At 36.3% G+C, this 14,723-nt stretch overlaps 1 protein-coding gene and 1 pseudogene across 1 annotated transcript; one reads left to right on the forward strand and one right to left on the reverse strand.

The window, feature by feature from the left end:
- Positions 1-556: 556 nt before the first annotated feature.
- On the reverse strand, positions 557-3,286 carry LOC143630131 (uncharacterized). The gene is made up of 7 exons (XM_077099213.1): positions 2,923-3,286; positions 2,588-2,764; positions 2,319-2,468; positions 1,633-1,734; positions 1,452-1,522; positions 1,208-1,275; positions 557-1,134 (listed from the first exon to the last, which is right to left on the reverse strand). Exons 1-7 carry the CDS (start codon positions 3,133-3,135, stop codon positions 905-907), a joined length of 1,011 nt encoding a protein of 336 aa, XP_076955328.1. The 5' UTR covers positions 3,136-3,286; the 3' UTR covers positions 557-904.
- Positions 3,287-11,269: 7,983 nt separating this feature from the next.
- LOC143630116 (protein MIZU-KUSSEI 1-like) lies at positions 11,270-12,813 on the forward strand (annotated as a pseudogene).
- The last annotated feature ends 1,910 nt before the right edge of the window (positions 12,814-14,723 follow it).

Genomic DNA, 14,723 nt, shown 5'->3' on the forward strand with positions numbered 1-14,723 from the left:
ACTCATGCCCGAAGAACCCTTACCAAAACATAACCAAAAGCTAAACGCCCAGAAACCGTTTAAACCAATTGTTAAGGGTTTTGGTTAAACTTTCAAGCATAAAATAATCAAAGTTAACCGAACCAACTAACCCGTATACTAAACCCATTAACACCCCCTAACTCGCTTTTGTTGTTCAACTGATCAACTTATCCACTAATAAAAATATTGATGATACTTTGTTTTCCACTTGACTAACATGATTGTAAATACTACTAACGTTTCTTCTATGAGAATAACTCTTAATACCCTAAACCCAACCAAATTAAGCCTGATTAACCCGATGAGTACTAGGGTCAGATTTCATTTAGCCTTTAAAACAACAAAAGCCAAATAACCCGAACAACACCTGAAACCCGATCAACACCCCTAGTCCAGGTTGGTTAGAGTAACCTGACCAAAACCGAAATCTTTTGACGGATTTCAAACTAGGTTTTTTTTTTCTTTTTTCAAATTGTTAGTTTACCTATAGTTTACCTAAAAACATTAGTTCATTAGCATAATACATATACATAAATGCAAGTTACAAAAATAATAAAGGTTAAAGAGCCGATCTGTCTACAAGACCGGTTACAAGATCCAAACCAACAGCCGAATACAATATACTATCAAAACTCTGAATATAAAAATGCTTCAAAATTTAGACGAGCATTTCCAGAATTACGACCTCTACACAAAAGAAAATTTAACTTTGGGCAACATAACGTGCCTGTATAACAAGTAACCTACAAAAACCATAACAATTTCCCTAGCACGTGTCATTATGGAAAACCAGGTAGTCCTCATGGTATGACCCAAGAGATTTGAAGGCTCACAAATACAGAAAAATGGAACAAACACCAAATCTCTCACCTAGAAAGGTGGTTCATAATTCAGATAAAAGCTTCTTCAGTGTCTCATATGTCATGAACACAATTCCTACACCAGGGACAACTTTATAATATTCTGGAAGAATCCCTCTATAAAGACCACGTAATCCTTCAGTTCGCATAATGTGCCCGAGTGTCCCAAGTAGACCGCTATTGTAAACACGGGCCCGTCCACCGACTCCTTCCAACTGTTTTCGCCGCCTCACAAGATCCAAAGGAAATGTGGCTGTTGAACATAAATAGTTATATGCTACCTGTGATTATTAATAATTATTATTATAATTATTACACGTGCTTACCTGTTGATGAAGCAATGCCAGAAAGACTGCCACAAGTTAGACTCACCATAACAGTTGAATCATCTGGCCTATCATATGAACACATGAAGCTATTCACTTTTTGTTATTGTTACAAAAGAAGGTTTTTTTTCCTATTGTATGTAGCCTACTTACATTTTCTTTACTAGATAAATGGTTATGTGGTGGTGTGTGACGTTTCCATATTTGGAAGTATGTAACATACAATGGGTAACAGCACTTTTACCTATAAGATTTCCAATATGACCGCAAGGTTTCATAAACAGAAAAGCTAATAGCAATACTTGGTCCAACACCCTGCATGAAGCACAAATAGATGATGTTGTAATTAAGATAAGAAAAAACATTAATCTAACAAAAATCTAAATCTTAAAGGGTACAAAAACAAGTTCGGCGATATGAATTACCAATAGTGTTGCTCCAAGTCCCTTATACAAGCCTAAAGCGCCCTCGTCTCTACAGATTGTACGCAAGGCATGCCCAACTCCATTGTAGTATATTGTGCTTCTCTGTGAAATAATTAACATATGTGAGCTTGTAGCTTATATAGAAGGAGTTAAGTATTAATAGATGCAAAGGAACACATACTAACATAACTGAATAAAAATCAGTGTTCTAAAAATCAAAGTAAGCGGATAAGATTAATCATGATTAAATTGGAAAGATTAAGTGACTTAACTAAGGTTGAACTTACTTACCTGCTGCAATCGACTATAATTTGCAAGCTCCAAGTTGCGATTTCATCTTCTGAGTTCCAATCTCATCTTCAATGTTTCAACTTGTCTTGCAAATTACAATTTCAAATGGCTGCTGAAGCATCATTAGCTATTGTACAATTCAATCATGTGTAAAAAAATAGGTAATTCAAGCATTTATAAGCTGATTAATGTTTAATTATCCAACTAATCCTTTGATAAGCGTAAGGCAGACGAGCAATCGCCTAGATCCGCCTAATGCTTTTTAGAACACTGATATAGAAACATCAAGCTGTGAACAGCAGAATATGTTCTAAAAGCTTTATACGTATTTCTACAGAGGCAATAAACAATAGGAAGAAGAAATAATAGAAAATTTCAAAGAATTCATTTTACACCTGTGCTGCAAGACGTGTCCTGATGAGATCTAAAGGATATGTGGCAGTGGCAGCTGTTATTCCCGCCATTCCACCACCTACAAAATGCACACAAGCATCTGCGCCTGCAGTTCCACTGTTGTTTCCTATGCTCGGTATTGACTTGAGCAACTGAAAATGATCGGGAAAAAAACATATTAACAGCGATTCATCGTAATATCTATCATTATGTTTTACTTGATAGCATCATTATAAACAGCACAAACTAAGAAATGAAAAAAGATACTAACTTTTTTGTACTGCTCATACGCGTAGAAGTTAACGGCTGTATAAGGAAGGCGATGAGCAATAGTAACAAGATTTCCTTTCCAAAAGGCTCTAAGACCCTCTTCGTTAACAATACGCGTTGCCTCGCTCCATATGCAAGGCCTACTCAGCAAAGCCCCCTGAGAATGCATACCTTGCACCTGCAGAAAGCAATAAAAAATTAAACACTTTGATTTAATATACTTAATCACCAAAGTAAACATGATCAGATTAATCTTTAATTTCCTAAAATATGTATAATTGACAATAATTTAATAATTGCAACAATTAAGAGAACAGGTGATATAATAATAATTACCTGAAAGAGAATAGTGAGACGTGCGAGCGGAGCCGTACAAGTTTTGCTAAAAGCGCCGGAAATACCTCCGGCGAGAAGCTGAGAAACGGTGCCAATCTCCGCCGACTGTTGATGACGTGGCGACGGAGACGGCGGCTGCGTATGGAGAAACTTAACGGCGGTGTCACTGTCAACGACTCCTCCGTGACTAGACATACCGACTTGAGCTTCCATCCACAGGATGAAATTGGTGAAGAGTTATTATTAGGGTTACAAAACACACGAATTGAATCTGGAAATGAATATTATTAGAAAGAAAGAAAGAAACCCTGAAAACCCCTAAAATGTTGCGTGCAAATGAAGTTAGGTACATGGGAGAGAGTCCAGTTATTTAACGGTGGCCCGATAATCCGAGCCCGCTAAAGGATTGGTTGCTTTGGTGTATTGGAAAACTAATAATAATTATTATTTGTTGGATTGTGAAGGTATCTTTCGAGTATAAATGAGCCGAGCTGTTCACAAGCTACTCGAGTTGATATTGATAGAAAAAAACTTGAAACGAGGTGAACTTTTTCGATCTTTTAAGCTCGAGCCTCAAATGAGGTTTGTTTAGTTGCCAGCCTCGACCATGAGCATTGTATGAGAAGCCCGTTTACAGGAGCGGATATGGCTTATGGCATGGGTAGCGGAGACTACGCCTTAACTTTTCGTTGGTAGTGTGAAATAAAAAAATTTGGTCGATTTTCATATTTCGCTACCCCTGAAAAAATATAAACTCAGTATGTATGTTTAAAGCCCAACAAAGTTTAAAGTCCAAACCAATTAACTCTTTTCAAAAGATTAGTTCGTTACTTGTTGGTTTACGTCGAGTATCAAGATGTCGCTTCCTTCCAAGAACCCACACTGCACAAAAAATTCAACACCAGCAGTCACCCCTTTATGTTGCCCACGCACTCACGCAGACGCTATAGTGTAAAGTTTAAAGGTTTGTTAAATGTTAATTGTTATACTTTAGTGTCATTGTATCGAGCCCTAGATGTGTTTTTATATTTATTTATCTTATTACTCTTTGTCAATTTTTATATACTTTACACGTTTTACTTAATATTTGAATAAATTAGAAATTGAAATTGAAATTGATTAGGGATTTATGGTGTATGTCATTGTTTGTAACTTGGAATTGATTACGAGTTTATGGTTTAACTTTTGTTTATAGAACTTGGAATATGATAAAACAAAGTCTTGTTGGCAATCTTTTTAAACAGGAAAAAAAATGATGATATTGGTCCAACGCCAAGTCCAAATATTCCAACACCAAGTTCAAATACTGTTGATATGAAAGAAATTGAAGATATTGGTCCAAGTTCAAATATTGATAATGACATGTAGGAAAATGATAATATTTGTCCAAATTAATATTCCTTCGGCTTCAAGTCCTTCAATACGAAATACAATCAATTTGAATGATCTTTCTTCGGATCCCTTTGATAGACCACTTATTGCTAGTTATCATCATAATCAAATAGATGGCATAAGAATAGTGTATCTTGTTAAAAAGGTTTTTTTGTGCCGTCTAAAGAGAAACATTTAATAAGGTAAAAGAAGATGATGTAATTGCTCGATTTCAAGCTTTCAAAAACTGAAGAAGAGAAACATGCACCATATGTGTTTAAATTTATTTATTATCGTGTTTCTATTTTTGTTTCGTTTAGATTGCAAGAAATACGGTAAAAAAATTGAACGTTACCCCTGAGATTGATATCTAGATCCGCCACTGCCCCGTTTAGCCTTGTCGAGTCTTAATAAGCCTTGTTTATTTTTAAGTTTGACCTCTTGCGGGCTTCTATGTGTTAAGTTAACACTTCACAATCTAGTTTAAGCCGAGCTTTGACTCGTTTAAGGTTTTCCACCATATACATACTTATAATAAAAAACGTATACAAATTAGTTAAGAAATAATAAACGAGCCGAGTCCGAGCTCAAGCTTAGAGAAAGAGCTCGAAACGCGCCTAGCTCGAGCTTGAGCCCTCGTAAGTCAAACGAGCCAAACTCGAGCCTAGCTGAGCTCCAGCTCGGCTCGGCTTGTTAATTTACACCCTTGAAGTGTTATAAAAGATCTGAAATTACATTAGTGAAATTGTATCACAATTTAAAATTACGTGTTTGAATTACGTAATTTAAAATTATAAAATAGTGAAAATTTAATTCCAACATATTAATTTAAAATATTGGTTGCGTCAATTCTTCGCTTTTTTATAATCGTGTCTTACTAGATTATTTCTTAATTTGTTTTCAATCATAAAAGCTTATTGCGTTACAGGTTGTAGCATTAGCTTAGGTTTTTTGTAAGTCATGTGTTTGATATTGCCATTGATCTCTCTCCGCTATTATGTGTTCGTTCGTTTGATTTTGGTAATTAGGTTTATGCATTGAACCGTAATTACGACTCTTTCTTGTAGTTCTGGCTTATGAGCTCAATTTAGAATGAGCATGGATAAGATTATGGCTATCCTTAATCTATGTTTTCTTATGTTAATTATATCTGTGATTGCTTAATTTATTAACTTGCTAGCTTTTCTAAGATTATTACAAGTTGCTTAAGCATTTTTTACTTTTAATCCAGGTATTATTTAGTCTTGATTTCTTAAACTGAAATAGTCACTTGACTTGAAAATATTCTTTTATCATTTATATTAATAAGTTTCATGTTCTTTTTAAATCGCTTCTCACTTATTTTCTTTCTCTGGTCAGAGATATTGAACTGAGTAGAAGAACTTTTGTGTCCCATACAACAATGTACATATGAATATACACACACATATAAAAATGTATATTTACAAATAAAAAGTTTAAAAGTTTAAAAAACACGGATCTACTCCCCTGATAGGGTCTTAGATCTAATGAGTCTACAGAGTAGGATACGGATATCAACTAGTACGATACAAGTCCAATTCCCCGAAGTCCAACGATTGGAACCTACAAAACAGGCACCGTGAGCTCGTTACGGGAAGGACAAGAGGGGGGTCTTCCCGTAACCACCATCCGGCGTGAGAATAAGTACAGTTCCGACGAAGATAAAGTACTTAAGTAAGTAGTGAGAGTACAGTGTGAGTGAATAAATACCTCATGATGGTTGAGAAGGTATTTATAGCCGAAGGGTGTGGAAAGATGATTGGGTCAACTGTCATTTTCCGAAGATGCTCCCGTAACCACCTGGACACGTGTCCCCAAATGATAGGTTCAGCTATACGTCGCATGTGCATATATAACAACCTGGACACGTGTCCTAACGAGGTTGGATGATAGAAAACTCTGGCCATGTGCACGGTTATAACGACTTTGTCAGGTGTCCTTTATTTACTAGGCGAGAGATCACATATTGCCCAAGAAAGCATCTTGGTAAATCTTCTAGAAGGTAATTAGTTATTGACAGCTGTCCTGGGGCATTACCTCTTGGTCATTTATGCGGACGGGTATTCCGTCCTGCGGATGACTTCTGAGGGTGCTAGAACGCTTCCGCATATGCCATTAAGGTGTTTCTTCCTTAGATGGTTAAGCAGGCAATCCATATGTCCCGCAGGTGCCTTATGAGGGACTCTCAACTAACCCGCGGGTAGTACTTAAGGGTATTTGGGTCTTTTTGGTACCTTACCTCTATAGAAGTAGAGGGCAATACATCATGTGACGATATAGGTGTTAATAACTTGTATAAAGTTAAAAACTATTCTTCTTATGAAATAACAGAACGAATTATGGTTATATTGGAACAGTATTTCAAGTCTGATGTTTTTCACACTTGTATAGTAGAATACTAGTATACAACAAAATATAGAGATATTACACGTGTGCTCCCTTCATGACAAAGATTGTGGTGGTTACTTTGTGAAAGAGACAATGGGTACAACAGAGCTCATTCGAGCTCTTCGTGAAAGCGGCAGTATTCTACTATACAAGTGTGAAAAATATCAGACTGGTCGAGCTCGGGCTCTATATAAGGTAAACGAGCCGAGCTCAAGCATGGTCGAGCTCGGGCTCGGATCGGCTCATTTGCACCCCTAGTGCTTACGTCTAAGTAAATAGCTGATAATTGTATAAACAACTTTCTATTAATAAGCTTAGTGGTAATAAGGAATAGGGAAAATTCCCATAATAAAGCGTTTATGAAAACGTTTTTCAGGTTTTAAGTGTCATTTGCAAGAAACTCTCAAAATAGATATTATAATCTAGTCGTGACGAGTAGTTTGTATAACCAATTAAAACTTTGACACGTGTCTTTAAACTAACCATAACGAGCAAATTTACTAACCATTTACTCGTCACGACTAAATAAGCTTTATGCATCGTAATCAACGCTTACGAGTAATTCATAAGTTCTTTAGTCGCACGAGTAGATTGTAAGGTTAAATTAGTCATGGTGAGTTAACTAATAATAAACTATTCGTGTAGGGAATGTAAACCAGGTAAACTAGTCGTCGCGACTAAATGACTTATGAATTACTCGTGAACGTTGATTACGAGGCATGAAACTTATTTAGTCATGACAAGTAAATGATTAGTGAACCTGCTCGTTACGGTTAGTTTAAGGGCACGTGGCAAGTTTTAATTGGTTATATAAATTACTCGCGTGTAATCATAAACTACTCGTCATGACTAGTTTATAATACATAATTTAGAAATATCCTGCAAATGACACTTAAAACATAAAAACGTTTTTTATAAACGCTTATTTTGAAAATTTTTCGTAAGGAATATACTCATCTGTTCACTTACAAACATTGAAACAAAAATGTATTACTATTCATATCAAACTGAAATGTGTAATGCTATTTGTTGATAAAGACAAAAGATGTAGGTGCTGATGAGAGTAAGAAAACTGAAAAGAAAGGCTTGACTTCAGAAAGCAGCAGATTGAGAATTAGAATCTTTGACCACTGTGTCGCACAATAAATTTATACTGTATTATTTAAAAACAAAACACATTTCGCACAATAAATTTATACTGTATTATTTAAAAACAAAACACATTACTACTAAGACTGAGGGGTGTGGGGGCTTCAACGGAGGCGCTAGAGCCCCTTCGCTCGCGCCTGCCCCCCAGGCGCTAACACCACACCACCAGGGGCCCTAGCGGGTGTTCCAAGGCAGACGTGAGCTGGTTAGCGGGAGAAGAGAGAGAGGAGGCACACCTTTTGATGTTTTTGGGACCGTTGGGGAGCCGAAAAAAACAAAAAAAAATATATATTTTCTATATAATTATACTCCATTTCACCCATTTTTATACCAAAACATCAAACATTCACCCAAAATCAATTCATCTTCTCAACTCTTTTTTAAAAAAATGGCTGGAAATTGGTTCCCAAACCTTGATTCAAATTATCTTGACGACGATTTATGGTCGACACCGCACCAACCGATGTTTTATTCGGAGCCGCAAGAATCATCCGGCTTTCAACCATCCAACACACAACCGTCTCCTAACTTTGTTGTTCCGAAGACACAAGAATCACAAGGTGAAGCTACGGGACCAAAAAGACGCGTCCACCGGAAAAAACCAGTTGCAACGGCTTCGACTCCGAGGACGAAACGGAAAACCACTCCGTGGTCATTGGATGAGAAGGAAGCCTTGTGTCGGGCTTGGATAGTCATTTCTGAGGATCGGCGTTGCGGTAATTGTTTTAACGTTTTTAAAAAAGATTTTTAATAAAAAAGTTAAATAAAAAAGTTAAATGGAAATCTAATTTATTTATTCATTTTGCAGCCGACTACCAACAGAGAAAGATTTTTTGGACAAAGGTTAGGGAGACGTTCTACATGCTCTTTGGGAGTACAGAGCGGAACGCCGATATGATTTCGGGTCGGTGGTCTGAAATCAGAAAATTTGTCGGCTTGTTTACTAATCTTTTCAACAGGAACAGCGGTCGTATGAGACTAAGTGGCAGTGATGATTTGGCGGTTTACAATTCCACGGTCGAAGAGTGCAAGCAGGAGTGTTTGCGGAGGTATGGGATGGTGAAGACGTGGGACGATTTAAAGTTGTGGGACAGGTTGAAAAGGTGTTCCAAGTGGGTTGAGCTGGTGGCGCCGGACTTTGATGCAGAAGTAGGGCCGAAACGGACTAAAACTAGTTCGTCTGGAGCGTATAGCACTTCAACCGGGTCGGATTGCCGCGTTGGATTCGACCTAAACATTGCGGAGGAGGAAACGTCTTCACCACCGAGGAGGCGGCCATTGGGAAGGGACGCCAAGGGGAAAAAACCGGCTGAGGGGGAAGCCGTAAACATCGCCAATCTTGTTGAATCCCTCAATAAATTCAACAAAACCATGGAGGTGGTCTCTTATGATAAAAAGGAAAAAACTCGAATGAGAGATTTGGACTTTCTTACTAGAGATTTCAGTAACCTAAATCCGGTCGATCAAATGCTAATGGAAAAGTAAAAGGAACGTATCCGAAAGAGGTTGATCGAAGAAGACCAAGCCGAATAATAAGAAGAATGTTTCTTTTTAGTACTTTAATTTTTATTTTATTTTTAGATATTAATGTGTTTTTTTATTAATGTGTGTTTTTTTAATAATTTATGAGTTTTTTTAATAATACGTTGTTTGAATATATTTATATAAAAAATAAAAAAAAAAATTCGCTGGAGCCCCTCCACACCAGGGGCCAGGTGTCTGATTGTACAACTTGACGACACCTTAATGGTCACTTTAATATTTTTTATATTGTTTATGTTTTTGTTTTTTAGTTCTAGTAATATAATGAAAATAACGTTAATCGATCGAATGATAATTTGTTTTTTCTTTTTTTGTTTTACTTTCGGTATCGTAACAAATGTGACGGTTGCCGACCGAATTCGCATAGACTCACCGTATTTTGTTTTCGTTTCAGGGTAGTAACGAACGTAATGAAAACAACCAAATGCCAAATTCGTTTTTTACTTAGTTCTAATTACCGTATCAAACGCGAAGGAGACGAATCAAATTTGTGTAGATTCGTCACCTCAATGCCCGAGATTGACGTTCAGGTTTTGCCAATGCCCGAGTTTTACCAACCAACGTCACCCCATTGGTCAACCTCAATTTGTTATACTTTTTTTGTTGTAGTTCCGATATATAAAACACGTAATCGAAACCGAAGGAATTCGCGTCGACTTACCGTCTCAATGCCCGAGACCAACAACGCTTGGGTTACCAACGTTCGGACTTTACCGATGTGTCTCCGGTGCAACGCACCGGGTGACGCACTAGTTAAAAAACAAAAAAAGTTTACTGTGAAGTGTGTAGATGTCATGTGTGAGATATGTCAATTGTTAAAATATATACTTTCTTTTTTAATAAACAACTTTTTGAAAATTCTACATGGCAGTTTGTCTAAAGTTTGATGATACAAACCCAATTGAACAAACTTTTAACTTCAACAATGAAGTTTGAATCTCCTCAAATTTATAAGCGACACGTTATTCAAACCTAAATAATTATTCCTTGTTATGGATGCTTAAGAGGTCTCAAATTAATCTTTTTCTTGCTTATAATCAAAGGTTAAAACAAAATTGTAGAAAAGAAATTAAAAGAGTTATTATAACAATCGCTTTTGTTTACTGTATTTTTTTTAATATCTTCTTACTTTCGTTAAAGAGAGAGACGGATTCAATGTTAAGTTAGGGAGAACGTAAGCACTCACTCAAATCGTTAGTTTATATTATAAGTTTCTAATATATTAAGCACAACGCCTCATGTTCTCTATCCTTATTATTTTCAGTGCCTCAAACCCAACCTTTTAAGCTCAACTTTCGAAACCTAAATTTTATTTTGTTTTGAAAAATAACAATTAAGCTCAATTGCTTAATTGTCTAACAACATCATAAATTGAAAATTTAGAAATTGCATGTTATACGAGAGTGGGAGATGAAAATATATTCACATCTAATCAAATATACGTCGTTCAGATTTTTTTTTATGTTTTCGGCTTCTTGTTTTGTTTTGAAATATGAGATATGCTAATCAATTGTTTGCATTTTTTTTATTTTGAATCATGTTGTTTCGCTTTGACTTCATTGTTTACGTGTTTCTTGAAATTCAAAAGGCATGAGATTTTTATTGTCACGTGAGGAACGGTGACATTCTTTCTAATTTAGAGTCTAATATGACTATTACAATAATTAGATCAAAATCAACCATTACACAAGAAATTTTATTCCATCAAATTTATTATTTCCTACCTCTTTCCTTTATTTTTCATTTCATTCATCTTCCAACTTACTCTTTAGATAACACCACCTAACAACCACCATCACTGCTGCCACCACTATTGCCGCCACCACTTGATGACCATCACCGCCATATCATTACCACCGCCACCACCTGACCACCAATGCTGCCGCCTCCACTTGACCACCACCCACCAATGCCACACTGCCTGACCACCACCACTGTCGTCGCCATCATCACCGTCGCTGGCGCCACCATCGCCATTGCAAATTTTTTTTTGAGATATGATTATTTTTATCATTTATATATCATTCATACATTTTTTTTCCTACCAAACAACATAAAATAATAATTCATTTATTCTTATAGGTTAAACAAACATGGTGAGTCATTTAAGCCCATTGTCCATTCCATTCCTTATTTTATTCCATTCCTACTCCATTCAATTACCCCCAAACAAACATACCCTTAGTTTTAGCGATGTTGGATGATGATGGAATACTAAGCAAGTGTGTGGCGTTCACTAGTTAGATCCTTAAACTGAGCATGCTTTATCTCACTCGCTGCACTGGCGTGCCTTCTTACGAATGTTTACAAGCGTTGACATTAGGTAAAAGAAATGACGAGTGTATATAGCCGGTAGTCAATTTGAATAATTAATTATAAGTTAAAAAAATAAAAATAAATAGGAGGTTGATTCCTTTGGATACCCTCAGATTCTTTATAAATATATAACCACCAAGATATACATCCACATCATTCACATTCCATAGTCCATACACAACTAACTTGAATAAAACCAAATCATTCACTAATCACTCTCCCGCCAAAATGACCAAACTCGACTCTCTCCGTCGAGTATTCCTCCCATGCTTCACCTCCTCCACCACCACCAGAAACCACCGTACAACAACCACCATCACCACTCCATCACCTGACCAAGACTCCGACTCCTCACCCTTCATCACCACCACCACCCTCCTCGAACACCACCCTCATCGGAACCCTCTTCGGCCACCGCCACGGCTACGTCTATTTCGCCATCCAACACCACCATCAAAACCCCTCCTTCAACTCTCCATCCAAACCCAAACCCTCCTCCACCAAATCCACTCCGGCCTCGTCCGTCTCGCCCTCGAAGCCCACCCAACACCGGACTCCCATCTCCGGCCATGCCCGTTACGCTCAATTCCCACGTGGACGTTGTACTGCAACGGCCGGAACTTAGGGTTTGCTGTTAGGAAGAAGGCCACGAAGCAGATTAAAACAATGTTGAAGGCCATGGCCATTCAGTCAACCACCGTGGGTGTCATTCCAGCGTTTAAGTTTGATAATAATAATAATCATCATCATCGTAATAATAATAATATTGGGGAGGTGATTTATATGAGGGCTAACTATGAGTGTATTGTGGGTGGGCCCGATTCCGAATCGTTTCATTTGGTGAACCCGGATGGGTCGTTAGGGAACGGTCAGGATTTGAGTATTTTCTTGATGCGGACACGTGGACCGTCTTTTTGAATTGAGATGGTTGGGAACAAGGAGTTTTGTTCGATTAGTTATAGTTGGTTTAGGCGGGTGTGTGATTTTGTTGTAGATTACTCTTAACATGAACTAATTTTAGTGTTCAACAAAATATTGTGTAAAGATGCGAGAAAGGGTGGGATAATAAATGCAAACAAAGCATAGAATTCAAGTAGCATACGTGTTTTATGTGTTGTTTTATGGACTTTTAGAGCATCTACAATAACAAACCTTTACAAACTGTCACATCAACGTCACATCATATTTCAAATTTTTTTCAAAAACTTTTATTTTCTTTCACAAAACAAACAACTATAAACTACCACATCATCATCTATTCATTCAATTAATTTTTTATTTAAAAGTGGGGTTGACCCACTTTTCTTTTGCATGCTCAAACTTAGATCATAAACTTTAACACTATATCATGAAATCTATCTCCACATGGACCACATCATCCATCTATTTGCCACATCCTTTCAAACCTTGGAAAAAGGAGCCCATTGTGGATGCTTTTATTGCGGATGCTTTTATACACTGTTTTGAAAATTAGTTTTTTACTTTTACCGGATTAAGTTAAAAAATGTTAAATTCGGTTAAACTGGGTTGTAATGAGAGGTTTATCCGGGTATAATAATTTACATTTGTAATTTCAAATAAATGTAACAATAACTCAAAAAATAACCTAAGAGTATATATTCCATAACAACATATAATCCAAAAGTTATTTCATAATAAAAAATAATAAAAAGGCACTCGATTTCAAAATATAGTTCATAAGTTTACTTGAATCATTGAAAACATGTTTCAAGTTTTTAGTAAACCGTTGGTTTGATATTTTTAGTAAACCGTTCAAAAATATCGGTCCAACTCCGCTTTAAAATACCTCACTGAAGAAATATTGACACGCCACATCCACGGTCTAACTCCGCTTTAAAATGTATTTTAAAGGGTATATCTATTTTCTGCAAGCATATGAATATTTAGTAATAATTTTGGATGGTCATTTCAAATTTTTATTTTTAGAAAATTAATAAAATTGTTCATTTATGAAATTTTTAACTTTCTTTTTATAATAGTATGAAATATGAAAGTTGGGTTATTCATACAAACTTTGGTTGCTTATAAAAGATAATCTTTTTATAAATACTTTTAAAAGTGATTATTTTTGGTCTTTGTAAACAATCTTGAGGTTTGCGAATACTCCATGTCATTTGTGTAACTTGTAAGTCACTTAATTAGGGGGATCTTTGATTCTTTCAAACACGGATGAGACCAACCTCATTTTAATATTAACGAAAGACAAAACACCTTTCAGCAAACACATCACAACCACATTGAACTTATTGAGTTATAATTTTTTCAGTCATTAGACTCATAATCCTTCACAAATTCTAACCATATGGCATTCAAGTATTTCTAATCAAAGTAATACTTGTGATCTTTTTCAGGTGTAATTAGTAATTACAACGCGTCACACAATAAAAAATTTCACAAGATCTTTAACACAAATATTTTAACCCATATACTTTTGAGATGTTATAAGCAATATTTATTTTTGTACAATTCTTGTGCACCAAACAAGGGTGAGCATAATTCGGGTAACCAGAAATTACCTGACACCCGGACCGGCTGCACTCTATAGTCTAAAAGTCTTTCTCTAATTTTCTAAGTTATCACAATTCAGTCTCAGGTAAAAAACTGAGCAACTCAACTTCAGAATACCTTGACTGTGAGCCCATGTTGATGGAGGTGATCAAACCCGGTTAACCGAACTGAATGGCTTGGTTTTAGGGTATAACCGATCCAGTTGGACGTGTAATGCAGGAAAGACGAAGTGGCTTTTGAGTATCACCGGTATCATACATGCATCTCGAATAACATCTCATACTTTGCAACAAACCAATTTTGCATTGTACCATGATTATTAAGAACTGTTAGTTTGTAACAAGAATGATGCTTTGGACGATGTTTATCAGTATTTGGTAAAACATGTGTTACAGGGCTGAACTGATTTAAAATTCTAGCATTTCAGTTAATTCATAAAAAAAAGGAGAAATATTGTAATGCATATCCAGAATTATACATACCAA

This window comes from Bidens hawaiensis, unplaced genomic scaffold (assembly GCF_021521415.1).
Source record: "Bidens hawaiensis isolate Kalapana, Puna unplaced genomic scaffold, B.hawaiensis_p1.1 tig00005567_1, whole genome shotgun sequence".
Classification (NCBI taxonomy): Eukaryota; Viridiplantae; Streptophyta; class Magnoliopsida; order Asterales; family Asteraceae; genus Bidens; species Bidens hawaiensis.